The following is a 19,939-nucleotide window of genomic DNA, read 5'->3' on the forward strand; positions in this document are numbered from 1 at the left end:
AACTCCTCGCGCAATCCCGCCAAAAAGTAACCCAGCAACTGCTTATCGAAAAACTCCTTCATCTGTCCGGCTAACGCTTCAAACTCCCTCACGTACTCCTCTACACTGGACGTTTGTTTGATCACCGCCATTCTTTCAAAAATTCTGCCTCGGTGCCGACTCTCAAAACGGATTAACATCACCTCCTTGAGGCCCTCCCAAGTTCTGTTACTCGCCTTATCCTTCCAGAACTTGAACCAAAATTCGGCGCTTCCTATTGGATTTAATTTATTTTCCGTTAATATCTGTGCATTTATCTTCATATATTTATATTCTATTTTTATATTTATATTCCGTTTATATATTGTTTCAAACAAATATATATATGTAAAATTGTACTCTCTTCTCATGGAATAAGAAATACAATTCTTATCCTTTCTTTTCTCATGGTATCAGAAGAAAATTAATTTTTTATCACGTTCTTCCGCAACCAATTCTTTTCCTGTCCAGATCTTCATTTTCTACCTTTCGTTCTTGGCTTTTCTGCCTTTTTCTTCTCCTTTTATGGCTACTCCCTCTGTTACTCTCGCATCGTTGCAAGATACAACACATGACTATTACATTCATCCTAATGAGAATCCTTCATTGGTGCTTGTTTCCCCGATTCTTGAAGGTCACAATTATCATGGATGGGCTCGCTCGATGTCTATGGCACTACAAATGAAGAATAAATTTGGCTTTGTTGATGGTTCCATTCCTTGTCCAGCTGGTACAGATCCAATGGTTCAAGCATGGAAGCGTTGCAATAATCTAGTTTTATCTTGGATCAATCATTCTGTTTCTCATGAGATTGCTACAAGTATTATTTGGATTGACTCTGCTGCTACGGCATGGAAGGATCTCAAAGATCGTTTCTCCCAAGGTGATTCTGTTCGAATTTCACAATTGCATCAAGATCTTTATTCAATGCATCAGTCTGATCTAAGTGTTACTGCATATTACACTAAAATGAAGATTCTCTGGGATGAACTTTGCAATTTTCGCCCTATTCCTGAATGCCAATCTTCTGCTTCTTGTTGTGTTGTTTCTAAGACAATGAAGGAATATCGTGAAAATGATTGTGTTCTTTGTTTTCTTAGAGGCTTGAATGATAATTACTCTGTTGTTCGCTCTCAGATCCTTCTCATGGATCCCTTGCCTTCTTTACCCAAAATTTTTTCGATGATAATTCAACATGAGCGACAATTACAATCAGGAATTCTTTCTCAACCTCCAGTCATGGCGTCACAAGTTTCTCAATCTAAACCTTCTTTTTCTACCTTCAATGGCAGAGGTAAACCCTCTCCTGCCAATGATTATGGCCGGGGAAGATCTTCATATCAAGGTTCTAAGGCTCGTTATCAAGGTTCTCAGGCTCCTTCCTCAGGGGGAAGGTTTGGTGCACCTCGACAATGCACTCACTGTGGCAGGACAAACCACACCATTGATACTTGCTTTCTAATACATGGATTACCACCTGATCTCAAATCCAAAAGAGTCCACAATGTTACAACAGATTCTTCTACAGTAGTTCCTTCTTATAATAATTCTCCGGCACAGTCACATTCCGCAATTTTGGGACTTTCTCAAGAGCAAATTCATGGTTTATTGGCACTTCTTCCTCAATCTAATCCCACAATCCCACATTCTACTAATCTAGTGAGCTCTCATAATGCTTCCACTTCTTCCCAGGCTCAAGGTAATATCTATTCCAAATGGATTCTAGACACAGGTGCTACTGATCATATATCTAATTCTTTGTCTCATTTTATTTCTTATCATAGAATCTCACCAATTACAGTATCACTACCCAACAAGAACTCTTCATTTGCTCATTTTTCTGGCACTGTTTCACTTAGCCCACACCTTACTTTACATAATGTCTTGTTTATTCCTAATTTTTCTGTCAATCTTATTTCGGTCACAAAGTTAACTAAATCTCTATCTTGTAAACTTAACATTTCTGAATTTTCCTGTGAAATACAAGACAAGTCAACCCTGCAGATGATTGGCAAAGCTGAAGAAAGAGATGGCTTGTATGTCATGATAGTTCCTGCACCCACACCCCTTGGTTCACCAGCTGCTATTACTTCTGAGAATTCTATTGCTTGTTCTACAATAAGACATAACTCTATAGATATTTGGCACTATAGACTAGGGCATCCTTCTTTTTCTTGTTATACCAAATTACGCAACATGTATGCCACTTTACCCAATACAAAATACACGCATTGTGATGCTTGTCATTATTCTAAGCAAAGAAAATTACCTTTTCAATTAAGTACTACTGTTTCAAAAGCTCCTTTTGATTTAATTCATGTTGATATTTGGGGGCCCTATAGTACTTCTTCTGTTGATGGTTTCAAATATTTCTTAACTATAGTGGATGATATGTCTAGATACACATGGATTAAATTAATGACAAGTAAATCAGATACAAGATCACAACTTATTGGCTTTGTTTCTTATATAAAAACACAATTTGGCATTGATGTAAAAGCTGTTAGATCAGATAATGGTAATGAGTTTGCAATGACAGATTTTTATAGACAAAAAGGGATACAACATCAATTATCATGTGTTGAAACACCTCAACAAAATGGAGTCGTTGAGAGAAAACATCAACACATTCTCAATGTTGCTAGATCTTTAATGTTTCAATCCCATTTGCCCATAATTTTCTGGTCTTTTGCTGTTCGTTATGCTGTGCAACTCATTAATATTTTACCTTCCAAAGTTTTGACATATTTTTCTCCATCTCAGCTGTTACACAATGTTAAACCTGACATTACTTACTTACGAGTTTTTGGCTCACTTTGCTATGGTTCAACTCTTCAAACTCATAGAACAAAATTTCAACCTCGTGCAAGAAAATGTGTTTTACTGAGTTTTAAAACAGGAGTGAAAGGCTACCTTTTGTTAGATTTCAATTCTAGGGAAATTTTTCTATCAAGGAATGTAGTATTTTATGAAAATATATTTCCTTTTCTTACTAGTGACAAGCACTCACCTATTAATACACAAAATTCCTTGGATTTTGTCACCAAAATTATTTCACCTCCATCACCTCTTTTCTCAGAAGTTACTGATCAACCCTCTTTACCACTTACATCTCCTCCTTCTATTGTTTCCGACCCTGTTATTTTCTCTTCTCAGCCTGTTTCTGTTGAACCTGTCACTGCTACTCCACAAAGGAAATCAATTAGGCCAAAACATACACCATCTTATCTGCAGGACTATCATTGCAACATGTCATCTACTTCTTCCGCCACTCAGTCATCCACAGGTACCTTATATCCTATCTCTTCATATCTATCATATGATGCATTATCATCTCTTCATAAATCATATGTCCTTAATCTTTCCCAAGTTAGTGAACCTAAAACCTATAACCAAGCCATCAAACATGATTGTTGGAGAAATGCCATGGATCAAGAAATTGCAGCTTTAGAAAATACCAAAACTTGGGTTTTGACTGATCTACCTAATGGAAAGCAACCTATCGGATGTAAATGGGTATACAAAATAAAGAGGCATGCTGATGGGAGTATTGAACGATACAAGGCAAGACTTGTAGCCAAAGGCTACACACAACAACAAGGTTTAGATTACTTTGAGACTTTTTCACCTGTTGTCAAACTCACAACAGTAAGATTGGTTCTAGCTTTAGCAGCTTCCAAACATTGGTATTTACATCAACTAGATGTAACTAATGCCTTTTTACATGGGGATCTAGATGAAGAAGTATACATGTCTCTTCCTCTTGGTTATAAATCTGAAAAACTAGGACAAGTTTGCAAGTTGTTGAAGTCTTTATATGGACTCAAACAAGCCTCTAGACAATGGAATTACAAGTTGACAACTACTTTACTTTCTTTGGGCTACACACAATCAAAATCAGATTATTCACTTTTTGTCAAAAGTGATTCTGCTCATATTACCATCTTACTTGTTTATGTAGATGATATAGTTTTGGCAGGTGATGACATCCAGGAAATCCAAACTGTGAAGGCTCTATTGAATTCAAAGTTCAAGATTAAAGACTTAGGCCAACTCAAGTATTTTCTGGGCTTAGAAATTGCAAGATCTCAACAGGGCATTAATTTGTCACAAAGGAAGTATGCTCTAGAGTTACTAGAAGATGCAGGATTGTTGGGGTGTCAACCTGTTTCTACTCCTATACAGCCAGGCACAAAATTTTCCAAGACAGAAGGGAAACCCTATTCAGATGTGCAGGCCTATAGACGACTTCTTGGCAGGTTACTATATCTAACCAACACAAGACCAGATTTATGTTTCGCTGTTAGTACTCTCAGTCAATTTATTTCCAATCCTTTGGAAGATCACTATGCAGCAGCAATAAGAATCCTGAGATATATCAAGAACAATCCAGGACAAGGATTATTCTTTCCCTTCAACACAGAACATGCTCTCAAGACTTTTAGTGATTCTGATTGGGCTGCTTGCCCTGACACTAGAAGGTCTGTGACTGGTTTTAATGTGTTCTATGGTGCATCATTAATTAGCTGGAAATCCAAGAAGCAAGGTACTATATCTAGATCATCAACCGAAGCAGAATATAGAGCTTTAGCTTCCACAACATGTGAAATTCAATGGCTTCTGTATTTACTCCATGATTTGAAACAACCTCTACCACAACCAGTTTCTCTGTTTTGTGACAATCAATCTGCTATACAAATTGCACAAAATCCAGCCATGCATGAAAGAACAAAGCATATTGAAATTGATTGTCATCTCATAAGAGATAAAGTTCAAGCTGGTGTAATTAAGCTCCTGTCCATTCCTACTTCAGCACAACTTGCAGACATTCATACTAAAGCTTTGCATCCAGCACAATTTCAATCTTTGTTGTCCAAGCTGAGCATTAAGGATATATATGCTGCAGCTTGAGGGGGGATATTGGATTTAATTTATTTTCCGTTCATATCTGTGCATTTATCTTCATATATTTATATTCTATTTTTATATTTATATTCCGTTTATATATTGTTTCAAACAAATATATATATGTAAAATTGTACTCTCTTCTCATGGAATAAGAAATACAATTCCTATCCTTTCTTTTCTCATAACACTTCCCTCCATGCTAATGTGCGCCAGTTCAACCTTCTCCTCCTCTGCTACCTTTTGAATCTCGAAAAATTTCTCCGCCATGCTGATCCAATTCAAAGGGTCGGTACCCTCGAAAATGGGTAATTCCACCCCTCGTCTCCAATTGGGTAAACTCCCCGATCTCTCCCCCTCACCATTTCTGTCCCCCTGATCAACGCGCTGGTTTCCACCATTATGGTTTACGGACCCTTGACTTCCATCGGAGCCTTCCTCGGTTTGCTTGTTGCGCACCCCCATCACCCTTATCAATTCTTGAATGTCTTTGCGCATGGCCATAGATTCTTGTCGATTCGCCGCTGATTCCGCTTTCATCCCATCCACCGCCATTTCGATGTGCTCCAATCGTCCCTCAACAACGTTCATCCTTCCCTCCATACCACCCTCTCTCCTCCGCACAGATCCGGCAGGTCGAACCACTTTGTTAGGGATTCTGAAAGGAATTCCTAACCAACTCTCTCTCTAACTCAAACACCACAGTCAAGAATTTGAAAAGAAAGAATAGTATGATTGGTATTCACATCAATGAATCAAGATTACACTGTATCTTAGGAGCTTAACCTCCTCCACCTGGTGTTAAAACCGGTCTACACATACAAACTACTCAACTCCCTAACTGAAACACTAAGGGTCCTAATATATAGGCCCTTTTCCCGCCACCTCACTTAACTGATTAGCAGTTAAGTAGTTAAGTGTTTTGTTTCCCCTTCCTCCTCTCATAGACTCTCCATGTCCTAACACACTCATTCCTATTATCTTCAGTGGCAAAGCATTAGTGTTTTTGTAACCATGCCAACACGAAAGGTTCTGTTTTCAGAAAGATTTGCATGAATCGTCAACTTCTGATCTTTGTCAAATATGCTCAATCCATTCTCCTTCATTTCCATAGCAAATCCTTTATGCATGAGCTGTCCAAGACTCGTCAGATTCGTCTTCAGGCCAGGAACATACAGAACATCATCAATGATTATTTCCCTTCCATCATAATCCTTCAACACCGCACGTCCAAATCCTACTGCATTGAGACTTCTGTTGTCAGCACACCTGATTTTTCCTTAAGACACATCTTTAAGTTTTATAAACCAGTCTCTCCTCCCAGTCATATGCGCAGAACACCCTGAATCAAGATGCCAGGATGAGGTTTCTTGCGAATCAGCTTCATTGGTTCTTGCCATCAACATTACCACATTCGAACCTGAAGATGCTTCATCATGGGCCATATTAGCTTGGTTCTTTGGCTTGTTCTTTGGACCTTCACCATCCCAAGATTCACGTGGAAAGTGCCCATACTTCTGGCAATTGTAGCACTTCACCTTATTCTTGTCAAACTTCCATTCTTTTTCATCATTTGAACCACTCTACTACTTCTTGTAATATTTTTTATTCTTGGATGTATCTCTCGATTTTTCATCTGGTTTCTTTTATTTGTTGAAAGGTTTCTTTCCCTTTGAGGTGTCGCCTTTTCCCTTCTGAACCACTCTTGCTTGAAGGGCTTGCTCTTGATTATGCCTCCTTTCATTAATCCTGTACTCATGCGCCTCGAAAGAATGTTGCAGGGTTTCTAACTCCATTTCCTCCAAATCTTTTGTTTCTTCAATTGCCACTACAACATGATCAAACCTCTGTGGCAAATTCGTAGAATTTTATCAACATGTTGATCAGTAATAGTATCTCTACATGCTATCACGTTCACATGGTCTTGCACTTTATCAAAGTAATCGGCTATGCTTTCATTCTCATCCATTGTGAGACATTCTAATTGCCTCCTCAAGGTCTGCAACTTGACCTTCTTGATTCTAATTGCCTCCTCAAGGTCTGCAACTTGACCTTCTTGGTTTTGCCTCCGTCTCCATAGGTCTTCAACAAAATCTCCCAACACTCCTTTGTTGTTGCAGCTTTGGAAATTTTGTTGTAGATCTTCGGTCCAACACACTGGTAGACGAGAAATTTGGCTTTTATATCAAGTTTTTGAAGATTCTTGAATTGCTTCTTGGTTTCTTCTATAGCCTTACTTCCAGGGTCTTCAACCCCATTCATCACCACGTCTGCTACATCTTGAAATCCAAATATAGCCAACATCTTTATCTTTCAATCATTGAAGCCTTTTTCATCAAACACAAGGAGTGCACCTTGACTGATACTCCCATTTCCAGCCATCTTGAATCTGTAAACCTAGAAACTTCACCAATCCACGAATCTTGATACCTTAAACTTGTTTCTTGGTATTTTCAAGATCGATCACCACTATGAAGAGACAGCCACGTACATTGTTCTATCCCAAGGCTCAGTTGAATGCTCTATTCGCTTCACAGGATCGAAGGATCAGTCTAGCTCATGATATCTTGTAGAAATCCAATGTAACAGTACTTCAGTTTTTTACACACTCTTAACTTCAAGACAGAGGAGAGGTAAACAGAGAGAATGGAGAATACCGATTTAACTTTCAGACGCCTCTCATTGAATGCACTTAACGAGTTTGTATACAACTGATATGGAAAAACATATTATTAACTGAACAAACAGAAACAAATGAACAAGTAGTCGCTTCAAGTAGTGGCTTTTGTTTGAGTAACTAACATGTTTGACTTTTTATCCATCTTTTATTAAATATTTAATAGAGTTTATTACTTCAAGTGTCATTTTATTATCCAATGTTACCTTAATAAAATATGTACAAATATAATAAAATATTAAAAGAAGAATAAAGTGCATAATTTAAATAATTGAAGCATCTAATTTATATAATTAATTAGAAAACAAAATTCGCATAATTATAATATTTAAGAAACCAAAAATGCAGTTAAGTATTTTTAATATATATTTAAAATAAATAATATCATAATAAAAATATTTAGAAAAATTAGTCTCATCTCTTTCGAGATAAAACTAAATGATACTTTGAACAATCACTAATGAGAAATATCATATGATTATAATTATTATAGCTTAAATATGTATCTTTTATTGTGTGTATCTATAAAGTAAAGATATGATACGTGTCGAATATGACACTTGTGTCGGATATGACAGTTTATTTTAAAAATAATAAGATAATATACGTAAAAAATATATAAAAGATTATTCAAAATATTATAAATATATGACTGTATGAATTTGAATTAAAATTATATATATTAAACATTATCATAATAAAATATTATAAATTATTCATAAAAATACTATTGTTTTATATATTAAATACTTTATTAATAAATATTAATAAAGTATTCTAAAATATCATATACACATGGGAAATACTTATACATGACACAAATCAAAATATCAATAATAAAAAAATGTGCATGAATAAGCATTTTCTTAATATAAAATAATTTTAGATGTTATTGTTTCTCTTCTACTTTTTAATATATCTATAAGTACATTTTTATGTGACTTACATGTTGTTATTTTTAATTAATATTCCCTCTGAGAAAAAGTAAAGTGAAACATTTAAAAACAGAAAGAAAAGTACATTGAATTGGATTGAATATTTCGTTATTATTTATTATAACACTTGACTTATACTAAATTGTAGAAGGTTGTGGATAATCGCATAGTATATTATATAAGTAGTATGTTACTAATTGCTGTATGGTTATAATACTTTAATCTACAATTTTAGCGTTGATACTACATTATATTAAGTTAATGTACATTATTGACGTCTCTTAGATTTTATTAATGGATTTAAGGAAAAATAATTGAGGAGATTTTAAAGTAAATCCTTTTTGTTGTTTATTTGAGTGAATTTGGAGGTTAATGAGAATGGATTTAGAAGTAAATTTTTTTAATTTATCACATCAATCAAATCCATATTAATTCTCAAAAACTTTACTTCTAAATTCACTCTCAATTACTTTAAAATCCAGTTAAATAAACAAAACATTACTGTTCCTTTTTTAAAAAATATTTTGTTTATGTGTTCCTTTGTGATCGTATTCTTTTATAAACTTATCACTTACTCTGTGTTCGTTTGAAGGTATTTCACTGTTTACGTGAAATAACGAAGACGGATTTGACACAGGAGTGATGTTCGCTTGCGACAATTTAGACGAGGGAAAAGTGAAGATTTGTTGGACATTATCAGCATCCCGCTAATTTGAGAATATTTGAGCTGATTTGGACGAAAAGACTGCTTTACCCTTTACTATTATCAAATTTCCAAGCATACAATTATGTCATGCTTAACATAAAAAATGCATATTCGATTCTTACGTTATTAATAAGACGATGCTTGGTAGAGGTAATGTTTATTTTTGGATTTTGATGTGCTTGTTGCAGGTTGAAGGTGTGTGATATAGATGAAAAGCAAGACAGTGGTTAATGGAGGAGGAAGAACGTGGTTGACGATGACGAGGGAGTTGAAGACGGGATGTGTATTCGGTTACAAAGAATAGCGTAATTGGTTCGATGTCTTGGAAGAGTTGTAGAAGCGAGGTGTATTTGGTTACACGTGAAGCGTATCCGGTTACAATTTGGAGTTATGGTTCGAAATCATGCGGTTACAGAGCATATCCGGATATGAAGAACTCAACGGTGAGTGTAACTTTGTTGCTTTGGTGTAACTTTGTTGTTGTTACTATTAAAATTGTACAGGAGTGGAATCAGCTGATCCCGATCTGAAGAACTCAATGGTGGGTGTGAAGGGCGTGTACGATCCAGAGAAGCTGGTTGAGTACGTGTACAAGAGAACTGGAAAGCAGGCAGTGATCGTGAAGCTGGAGGCAGAAAAGAAAGAGGAGAAGAAAGAGGAGAAGGTGGAAGAGGTTGAGAAAAAGGAGGAGGTTGAGAAAGAGAAGAAGAGTGGTGAAGGAGAAGAAAACAAGGAAAAGAAAGAGGAAGAAGCAAAGGATGAGACCAAGGCAGAGGAAGCAGACAAAGTTGTTCCAGAGGTGAAGATTAATGAATACTTCTATAACCCACCAAGCTCTGGCATTGAGGTGTATGCATATCCTGCACACCTTGTATACCCTTCGTATTTCCATGCCTACCCTCCCCAAATATTCAGCGATGAGAACCCAAATGCATGCACTGTCATGTAAAATCGGAAGGGGTCAAGGGTGAAATCGGAAATTTGTGAAGTATGGGTGGGTGATAATATAGATTATACCCTTTCCTATGTTACTTATGCGCTGTTGTACTATTCCTGCTGAAAGTACACTGTATGCATAAACTATAGAATTTTCAATTTTGTAAGACTTTTTTGCTTTTATGTTTAAGTAAAATATACTATATTACTTAAAAAATCAGAAAAATAAAAATAAGTATTATTAGTGACTGCAAGTTTAAGCTTCAAAATAAGATGAAAATATTTTAAAAAAATAAACTTTATTTTTATCACATTTTATTTCTTTAAGTTTTTTTCGTCTTTAAACAGTGTATTATTAAATGTATTTCTTCATAATCGGTATATAATATTCAGAATAACTTTTCACCATTTAAATCTCATTTTTATTAATGTTGTCACTTCTTTTAGGTAATGTAATATTAATTATTTGTTTGTTTAAAATTAATAAATTTCACTTCCATAATAAATACATTTATATTACTTGGTAGTAAATTATATTACAAACAAATATTATATCTAAAAATAAATTCATTTTACTACATTATAATTTTTATAATTTTTAAAAATTAATTTTAAAAATTATTTATAATTTTTGTCTCTTTATAAACATTTCTACAATTAAATATAACATTAATAAATAACATTTTATATTACTTTAATAACTAGGGACATTTTGATAATATTTAATTTCTATCTATTAAACTAATTTTTTAAATTTATCACATCAATCAAATCCTATACTAATTCTGACAAACTACTTCTAAATCCACTCTCAATTACTCACAAATCCACTAAAAAAAAACAACAAAAAAATTACCCTCAAATTCACTCAAATCCATTCAAATCATCTCTTTCAGATCTTCTCTCACAGATCCTTACAAAAAAAACAAACTCTTAATCTCTCATCTTGTCATACATAGCATTCTAAAAGTTTATTGATTTTGAACCTTATCAAATATCCTAATTGAATGATGGGGACATTTTGTTAAAAAGAAATGTTCTAAAACTTTTTTTAACTAAAAAGTTGTTGTACTTACATTTATCAGCATGTTATGTTATACAAGGTCATAGATTTATAAGTATGTTCGGATTTGGTAGGTTTTCTTAAATTAAGTGTATATTGTTTAAAGTAGTTAATATTAGTTTTAATATTAGATAAAGTTATCCTGTCACTTGTTTAATGTGACTCCTAACTAAACGTCAAATCATAAAATATTGTAATGACGTTAATATTCAAACTTAGTTCGATGTAAATTATATTTAGTCAACTTTGAGTGACAGTGATATTATTTTTATTTTCTATAATAATAATAATTTTTTTTCTTCAAAGCACTCTGTTATAAAATATTTAGTAATTATCAGAAAGAAAATTTCTTGAATTTCATATGCGTGTTAGAAGTGTTTTCAAGAATTTTTCTAATTAAAAAAATAAAGAAGCCACTAAAAAGAAAAATTCTCAAAATTCTTCGTAGATTTTTGTGACCACAAACGGATAGTGGAATGAAATACTTTCTATAATGTGGAGTTATATATCTATGTAGATGAAATATGATGGAAAATGTGTTCTGGCGAGCTCATGATGCTCTAGTTTCATTTCATTTTATTTTGATTATCTTTAATGTTATATATTCTTAATATTTGTTTGAATAGATTTTATCATATTTTGTTTAAAATAAGATAAAAATGAAAGTTACCTTTTTATATAAATTAAAACCGATTCATATATAAGTTAATTTGTCAATTTTGTCTATCTAAAATTTATTTTAATTAATTAATAAACTTATTTAAGTAAGTTATTTTTGTTATCATTCTTGATCTTTTGGAATCTTGAGTTTGAATTTTTAGACAAGATTTTAATCTAAGAAAATTTATGATTTATGAATATAATGAGCATTAGTTGTATCGTAAATATTTTCTAAAAATACTATATGTATTTATAAGATGAACATGGATTGTGAATCCATGTTCATATTAGAATAATACTTATCTCAGGTATATAATAATAATATGGATCAATGTTCTTATTAGAATAATACTTATCTCAAGTATATAATAATAATATGGTTAATTAATGAGAGAATAATAAATAATGACCATAGTACTATGTCAAGATTGTGTAAATATTGTTTAAATAAACTCAAGTTTGAGTTACTTTATAATGAAAATACTTAATAAATTTTCTTGAATTAAAAAAATATGCATGATGTTGTATGTTATATTTTCTCTTTTCTTCCATATCTTCTCATGTCACAGAAATATAGATCTAGAGTGATTACAATGAACTCGAGAGCATACAACTTTTTGACCGGTCACGAATGAATAAAGCCCACACCTCCTACCATGCACAATTTCTAGAATACTTCCATTGAAACACTTTTCAATTTGGAGTAAGTGTAATTTTTGTCTCTCTCAAATTTGTGATCTTTTAGTCTATTTTATGAATGTTTGACCGTTGTGTTTGTTTTGTTAGCTAACAAAAATATTTTCTCAACTAATTTTTTCATTGATTGAAGTTTTGATTTATATGGCAATGTTTGATTAAGTGTATAGAAGATTGTGGTGCTATTTGAGCCTTGTATAATTATTATTGGGTTGCCAATTCGGTAAGAGGAATTATTTTAAATTATATTTAAATTATTTTGTGCGTGATGGCATGAATGGTGAAATTGAAAGTAAAGTATTTGATTTATTAGATTTTATTTGGATTAATATATTCATTTTGAATTTGGTAATGACTTCTAAGTGTCAAAGTGTTTATAATTAAATTGGATAGTTTTATTTTTAATTGAGTTTAAATAGGTATTCCAAAGTTGTTAGAATAATTGGTTTAGAAAAATTATGATTTGAAACTTATTTTAAAGGTTTTTTATACATAGAATTGGGTATTCATATCTAATTTAAGAACGTTATGAGTGTGTTAGACGAGTTTATTAATACACATTATAAACGAGTATGTTCATTCACTAATTAAATGAATCTTTTAATATTAGATGAATATGTTCATACACTAATTAGTTTAACAATACATATTAGACGAGTCTATCCATGCACTAATTAGATAAATATTTTGTACATAAAACATAAAACAAGTAATTCCATGCATTAAGACGAGTTTAATAATACGCATTAGGTGAGTATATTAATTTACTAATTAAACGAGTCTTGAAACACACATTAGATATGTTTGTCCATATATTGATTAAATGAATCTAGTAATATATATTAGACGAGTCTATTTATATACATATTACACAAGTCTATTAATATACACTAAATAACTTTATTTATTCACTAATTAAATGTGTCTTGCAATACATATTAGACAACACACAGTAGATTAGTGTAGCAATACACAATAGATATTGATTACACAAATCTAACATTAGATATTAAACCAATTTATCGATGCATTGATTATCAAGTCTAGCAATACACATTAGACCAGTATATTCATACATTGATTTGTATTTATAACAAATATACTCAACATATTTTTCATAATTTATTTTTTATATTTTTAGAAAGTTTACTCTATATTTTTTCACATATTATATATATCCTTTATATTTTTATAAAATTTACTCTTTATATTTTTACACATATATTAACATTCTAAACTTATAATAATTTTTCACCTTGATTTTATTCAAAATTTAATTATAAACTTAAAAATATTTTTTTTTCAATCTCTATATAATTACTAACATAAAAAAAACATCAATTCGTACATATACACATATTTAAAACTAGTTATATCAAAATTAAAATCACAAATTTGATTATTTGACTAGACATTTAGGTATTAGGATGAGATTTTTGTGATGATATCAATTATTTTTCAAAGGAACAAAACAAGTATAATATAATTTTTTAGTTATACTTAATATATGAGTTTCATATTAAGGAATTCATTTTAAGATAATCTAGAAAATTATATTTCTATAATATATGTAGTTAATTATTTGAATGATTAAGAAATCAATTATGAATAATACACCTGTATATTTTAATATTTTGGTGTTACATCAAAACCGTTACGATGAGATATTTACCTACCTTTAGTGAGAAGTATCCTTAACATTTATTATTTGTTAAAACAATGTCAATGAAATGAACTATTACATGACTTTTGGCTAATTCATAGTCAACATTTGCGGCATAAACTTACTTGTGAAAGAAATCACTTACATCTTTAAATTTGTTAATCTTTAAACAACGGAATACAGATCAGTTTGAGCAGAAAATAATTATGTCTAGATCTATTCATGATTTGATAAGGAACCATGAAGTATAAAAAAAAATATGAAAAATATTATTTTTGGTTACATGGTTTTGCAGTATTAAAAGTTTTTATTTTTTTGAAGTATAAAAAAATATGAAAAATATTATTTAAAGGAAACCACTTTTTAATTACCACAAAGAGAATATGAATCTTTTGTTAAGTATGAATATTGTAAGAGCCGAGAAAATTAAAGAAGTTGGAGAAGACAGTGTATACCAGGATAGGACCGAGTGGTTTTAAGAGTGATATATAAATGAAAATTTCAAAGTTCGTTCTATTCTCTGAATACATCATCTTTTTTCAAAACTTTAATCTTCTCTTTTCTCCTCCTTCTCTATAAAATTTCTCACCAGTGGTTCATCTGATCGGCGATCAGAAGCTCCCAAAGCGATTGATAATGTTAATTCTTACCATTATCTAAGCATCATTTTAGTAGTAAAATTAACTCATTTCTAGCTTGTAACTTGTTTAATCCTCTTCTTTTGTGTTGTTTTCTAAATAAATGTGTTTTAGGCTACATTGATGTAACTTCATCACTAATCCCATTATTTTGTAGCTAAAACTATGCTTGGAAGAATCTCCAACAATGTAGAGAACTGAACTAGCCACAAAAGCAAGCTAATCTGCAGAAAAACCAGAAAAAGAAGTAGTGCTGCTGAACCTAGCTACCCCCTGGCTCAAGGGCGCTGGAGCGCCACTGCATAATGGTTGTCGCGCGCTGGGGCGCCCCTCACACAGGGGGGCTGGAGCGTCAGTTTTTGCTGACATGGCAGATTTGTCTATTTAACTCAGAAACGCGAAGGGCTTTTGGTCTTTGGTTCTTTGGAGGTGCAATTCTACAACTGGAGCTCATGAAGGGCGCGAGGAGTTTGTGGGAACATCTCCTTCTCTTCATTTGGGTCTCCTTCTTCCATCTTCCATTTTGTAAGCTTTAGGGTTCTCCATGGAAGTGGAGAACCATATTCATCTTCTTAGGGATTGTTGTAGCCTATGAATTCTTGTGTAATGGATAATTGATTTGATTATATATGCCTTTTTCTATCAATTGCTAGTATTCTTGTTTTCAATCTTAAAGCTTGCATGTAATAGGAATGTTCATGACTTGATTTTGGGGTTTCATGGATTATGGGGATGTAAGATGGAACCTTGAATTGAAACAAGAGTCCTTGTGGTCATTGATTCTAGGGATGAAAGATGATTCACATGTTGTCTTAAGATCCTATCTCTTTAATGTGGGTTTGCTTGTTAGATTTTCCAAGGAATTGGAGTTTAATAGGGAAAACCTAGGCTCTTCCACCTAAGGGATTAGGGCTAGAGTGTTCTTGTGGATTGACTTTAGTAAATTGATGGAGAGGAGATGAAGTTGGGTAGGCACAAGAGTGAAATAGGTGAAAACTAACCTTAGCAATGTCATTTCATACCATTTCTAGTCTTGTTCATATCTAAGTGCCTTTAATGACCAAAGTCCAACCATTGTATATTTGTGAATTTATCTATTTTCACATGCTTGTAAATGAATGTTGTTCTATTGAGTCTAGATGAGTTGTTAATCGCACAATTCTATTGTATTACGAGTCTCTTGGGAAAACGATACCTGGTCTTACCATGGTTTATTACTTGAAGCGATTCGGTGCACTTGCCCAAATCACCTAACAGTGATCCTGAGATCAAGAGCTTCCTATTCCACCGATCAATTTCGGGTTTTAAGTGGGTAAGTTTCGTTCCTTAGATTCTGGTGATTTTCTGGAATTTCTAACACATGCAAGAAAGCCTTGTTGTTTGCATGTGTTCATCAGTCTTCTCTTTTCCTTTCTAAATTCATTTTGGTCCATTGGGTGGTCTTTTCTCACTAATCAGTGAACTGTAGGTGTTCATAGGAATTTCTGGTGGTGATCGAGTTTGTAGTTGTTGAGCTCTCGGTTCGGTCATAGAGGTAAGGGAAGCTTGTGATTTAATTATGATTCTTCTATGTATGGATTGTTGCATGTTAGTATGATTGCATGTTTTAAATGGTGGTATGTTGGGATGTTTGGTTGGTATTGGAAATGTGGAAGTTTTATGCATATTGATATGGATGTGTTGATGTTGTTAAATGGTGTGAATGGGTAAGAATAATGTTTAATCATAATTCTGCAATATTCTGCAGATTTAGTACATGTCACCGAGAGTCATTCGTGACCGTTCGGTCTTTTCAGTATGTTCGGTAGTAACTGAATTATACTTCTATAGAGTTTTTCAGTTAATGACCGATTGGTCTTATATTCTGTATAATTGAATATAGTGCTCGGTCTAAGTATAGTTTTCTATTTCCACTCATAAGTCAGCCTAGATAAAAGTATTCGGTTTAGTTAAGCCCTCGGTATTATAATTGTACTTAGCTTGTAATTTGTGTTTAGTAACTCCAATGATCGATCCTACTTATACATTTTGTATAAGTTCAGAGTGTTCAGTCTTGTACTAGCGCTCGTTCTTGGTAGTGTTCGGTATTGTACTAGCGCTCGTTCTTAGTAGTGCTCGGTCATGTACTAACGCTCGTTCTTGATAGTGCTTGGTCTTATACCAACGCTCGTTCTTGGTAGTGCTCGATCTTGTACCAGCGCTCGTTCTTGGTAGTGCTCAGTCTTGTACCAACGCTCGTTCTTGGTAGTGCTCGGTCTTGTACTAGCGCTCGTTCTTGGTAGTGCTCGGTCTTGTACTAACGCTCGTTCTTGGTAGTGCTCGGTCTTGTACTAGCGCTCGTTCTTGGTAATGCTCGGTATTGTACTAGCTTTTGTTCTTGGTAGTGCTCGGTAATGTACTAGCACTCGTTCTTGTTAGCGATGAGTCTTATATTAGCAGTTATGTTAGAGTTAGTGTTCGGCCTAAGCCAATAATGTTCGGCCTAAGTCTTTATTGCTCAGACTAAGTCAACAATGATAAGTCTAAGACAATAGTGTTCGTTCTAAATCATAAGTGTTCTGTCTAAGATTCAAGTGTTCGATTTTAGCTTTAGAGTTCGGTTGTTCTGGCGTTCAGCTTCAAAGACGTTCTGTTCATGCTTGGATTTTACTCTTTACATGACCGTTCGGTCATGTTCTCATATAGGAAGTAGTCTTCCTTTTGGTCTTGTTCAGAGGTTATGCTACGCTTTTTCGTTCAATTGTACTCAATGGTGGTGATTGTTTTACTGTTCGGTGTAATTTTACTTAAATATATTATGGATGAAGAAGTATGTTGGTATTATATTTCAAGATGGTATGGAAGAGAATTCCAAGGAGGAATGTCTCGGGGTATGGTTATTGAATTGGTAAAGTATGAATATGGAGAGTGAAATTCACGGTGTTCATCCTGAAATTCTAATGATTACCAATTCTCAAGTAGAGATGGGTAAGTCATAGTGTGAGAATGACAGGAGGTCCTAGTCCAGAAGGGATCTGGATGAGGTATGACAGACTAACCTCGGGTGGCAGCTTAGGGGTTTCCAGTTATTACACCACCCAGGTGCAAGGACGACCCTAAGCTACATATTTATACTAGTCCGGACAGTCAGAATCAAGTGGTCGGTTATAACATGATTGTATGATTTTTATATATGTATGATTGTATTATATGTTTGTTTGAATTATATCTTAACATGGTTAATTAAATTACACTAGCTTACCCTTATTTTCCTGTCTTGTCATGTTGTTCGTTCGGTCGTATGTGTCCTTGCAATGATCACCTTGTGGGTGTGAACAGAGTGTGGAGAGTCTTTCTCTGGAGCAGGTGCTGAGTGAGGAGTCTTCAACCCCTTAGGCTAGGACCGTTCGGTTGATACAGCTCTTGTATAACCGATCAGTCTGTTTTTATGGTTTGTATCAATGTAGGTGTCAGAACCCATTAAAAACACACCCAAAAACCCCAAGTAGTGGGATCCATGTGCCAAAAGGAGAGTGAGTGTCTCAATTAGTGGAAAACAGATGGCTATAGGAGAGTGGTCGTTCGTTTTGGGTGACGGCAGTATTTAAGGCCAAATTTCAAATAACGTGCCACTTCTCTGCATGTCTTTCTTCTTCTCCAAACTGCTGAAGCTCTTCTCTCCTCTTTCTCTCTAAAATCTCCTCCTTCTCTCTAAGAAAACCTCACCATTTCTTTCTTCGATCACCTCTCAAGCATCGTTGGAACACTCCCGGCGTCAAGAGCTTCCGTTTAAACCGATCGGTTTGTGATTCTGAGCTGGTGAGTTTTGTTAACTCTTTGGCAAGCGTACCAAATCATTTTAAGTAATAAACCATTAAGACCAGATATCGTATCCCAAGAAACTCGTATGACACTTTACGATAGTATAATTATGTAACTAATTTAGACTAAAGAATATTTCCACTTAATATGAATTTAGTGCAATGAAAATAAGCATCATATATAAGTGATAGATTGAACTTCTTGGAGTTAAAACACTTGAAAATTAATTGATTAAAGATGATACGAAATGGAATGAAGATGTTGGAGAATGATTTTTACCTACTACACTCTCATGCAAATGCACATTACTACTACTTCATTTAATTGCTCATGTCAACCTACTACATTACTCAAACCCAATCCCTTAGCAGAGAGAGCCTATACTCACTCATTAAATTTCAATCCCTTGGTAGCCTAAAAAGTTCATCTGCATTAAGAATAGTGGTTTAAGACAACTAAAGGGCCAAGCTCTATCCCTAAACACAATTTCCTTTAGGTGTTTATTTCAGTTCAAGGTTCACACAATACTTCCCAATATCAAGCAAACCTAAGAATCAGGTAATGGTTGATCAAGTCACAACAAGCTTTAAGAGAAGGAAATAAATACTCACAATAAATGAAAGAAGCTTATATTCATTAAACACAAGTGCATTTACAAGGAAGTTTCATAGTCAAATCATTCCCCAACAATATGAACTTAGCTCTCCATAGTCATGGAGAGTTTGAGCTTACAATGAAAGAAAATGGAAGAGATGGAGACCCAAGGAGGAAGAATGGAGAGTTCCCACTGCTCAAAACCAGCTCCCAGAGGTCCAAAAACGGTGTTTTGAGCTTTAGCCGCCAAGAAGATACCACCCAAATTGCACGGAAGCCTTAAATACGTCTAGGGTTCCAAGTCAGCAAAAGTCGCGCTCAGCCCCCTTCCTCTGGGGCGCCCAGGCGCAAGGTCTGCGCAGGAGTTGCGTGAAGAATGGCGCCCGACCCCCTATTTGAGGCGCCCAGGCGCGAGGTCTGCGTACTGCTTTATACATAAAAAAAGAAATCCTCTTCATATTTTGAATCTTTATTTTTTTCGTCTTATATTTTTTTGTTTATTGTTATCTTTGTCTTCCCCGTGAACTTCTTTAACGAATTATTTGTTGATAGAGATCACCTCTGAAAGAAAATAAACAAAGCCGTGTGAAGATCATTAGGTTATTTAATTAATATTATATTATTTTTTTAATTTTTTATATCTTGAA

The 19,939-nt window shown here is 33.8% G+C and overlaps 2 protein-coding genes across 2 annotated transcripts; both read left to right on the top strand.

The window, feature by feature from the left end:
• Nucleotides 1-521: 521 nt before the first annotated feature.
• On the top strand, nucleotides 522-1,617 carry LOC148194580 (uncharacterized). The gene is made up of 2 exons (XM_088095939.1): nucleotides 522-901; nucleotides 1,311-1,617. Exons 1-2 carry the CDS (start codon nucleotides 544-546, stop codon nucleotides 1,478-1,480), a joined length of 528 nt encoding a protein of 175 aa, XP_087952065.1. The 5' UTR covers nucleotides 522-543; the 3' UTR covers nucleotides 1,481-1,617.
• A 7,843-nt stretch (nucleotides 1,618-9,460) lies between these two features.
• On the top strand, nucleotides 9,461-10,252 carry LOC124833571 (heavy metal-associated isoprenylated plant protein 7-like). The gene has a single exon (XM_047308086.2). It carries the CDS (start codon nucleotides 9,780-9,782, stop codon nucleotides 10,188-10,190), a length of 411 nt encoding a protein of 136 aa, XP_047164042.1. The 5' UTR covers nucleotides 9,461-9,779; the 3' UTR covers nucleotides 10,191-10,252.
• The last annotated feature ends 9,687 nt before the right edge of the window (nucleotides 10,253-19,939 follow it).

This window comes from Vigna umbellata, chromosome 8 (assembly GCF_029865625.1).
Source record: "Vigna umbellata cultivar VRB3 chromosome 8, Vumbellata_1.0, whole genome shotgun sequence".
Lineage (NCBI taxonomy): Eukaryota > Viridiplantae > Streptophyta > Magnoliopsida > Fabales > Fabaceae > Vigna > Vigna umbellata.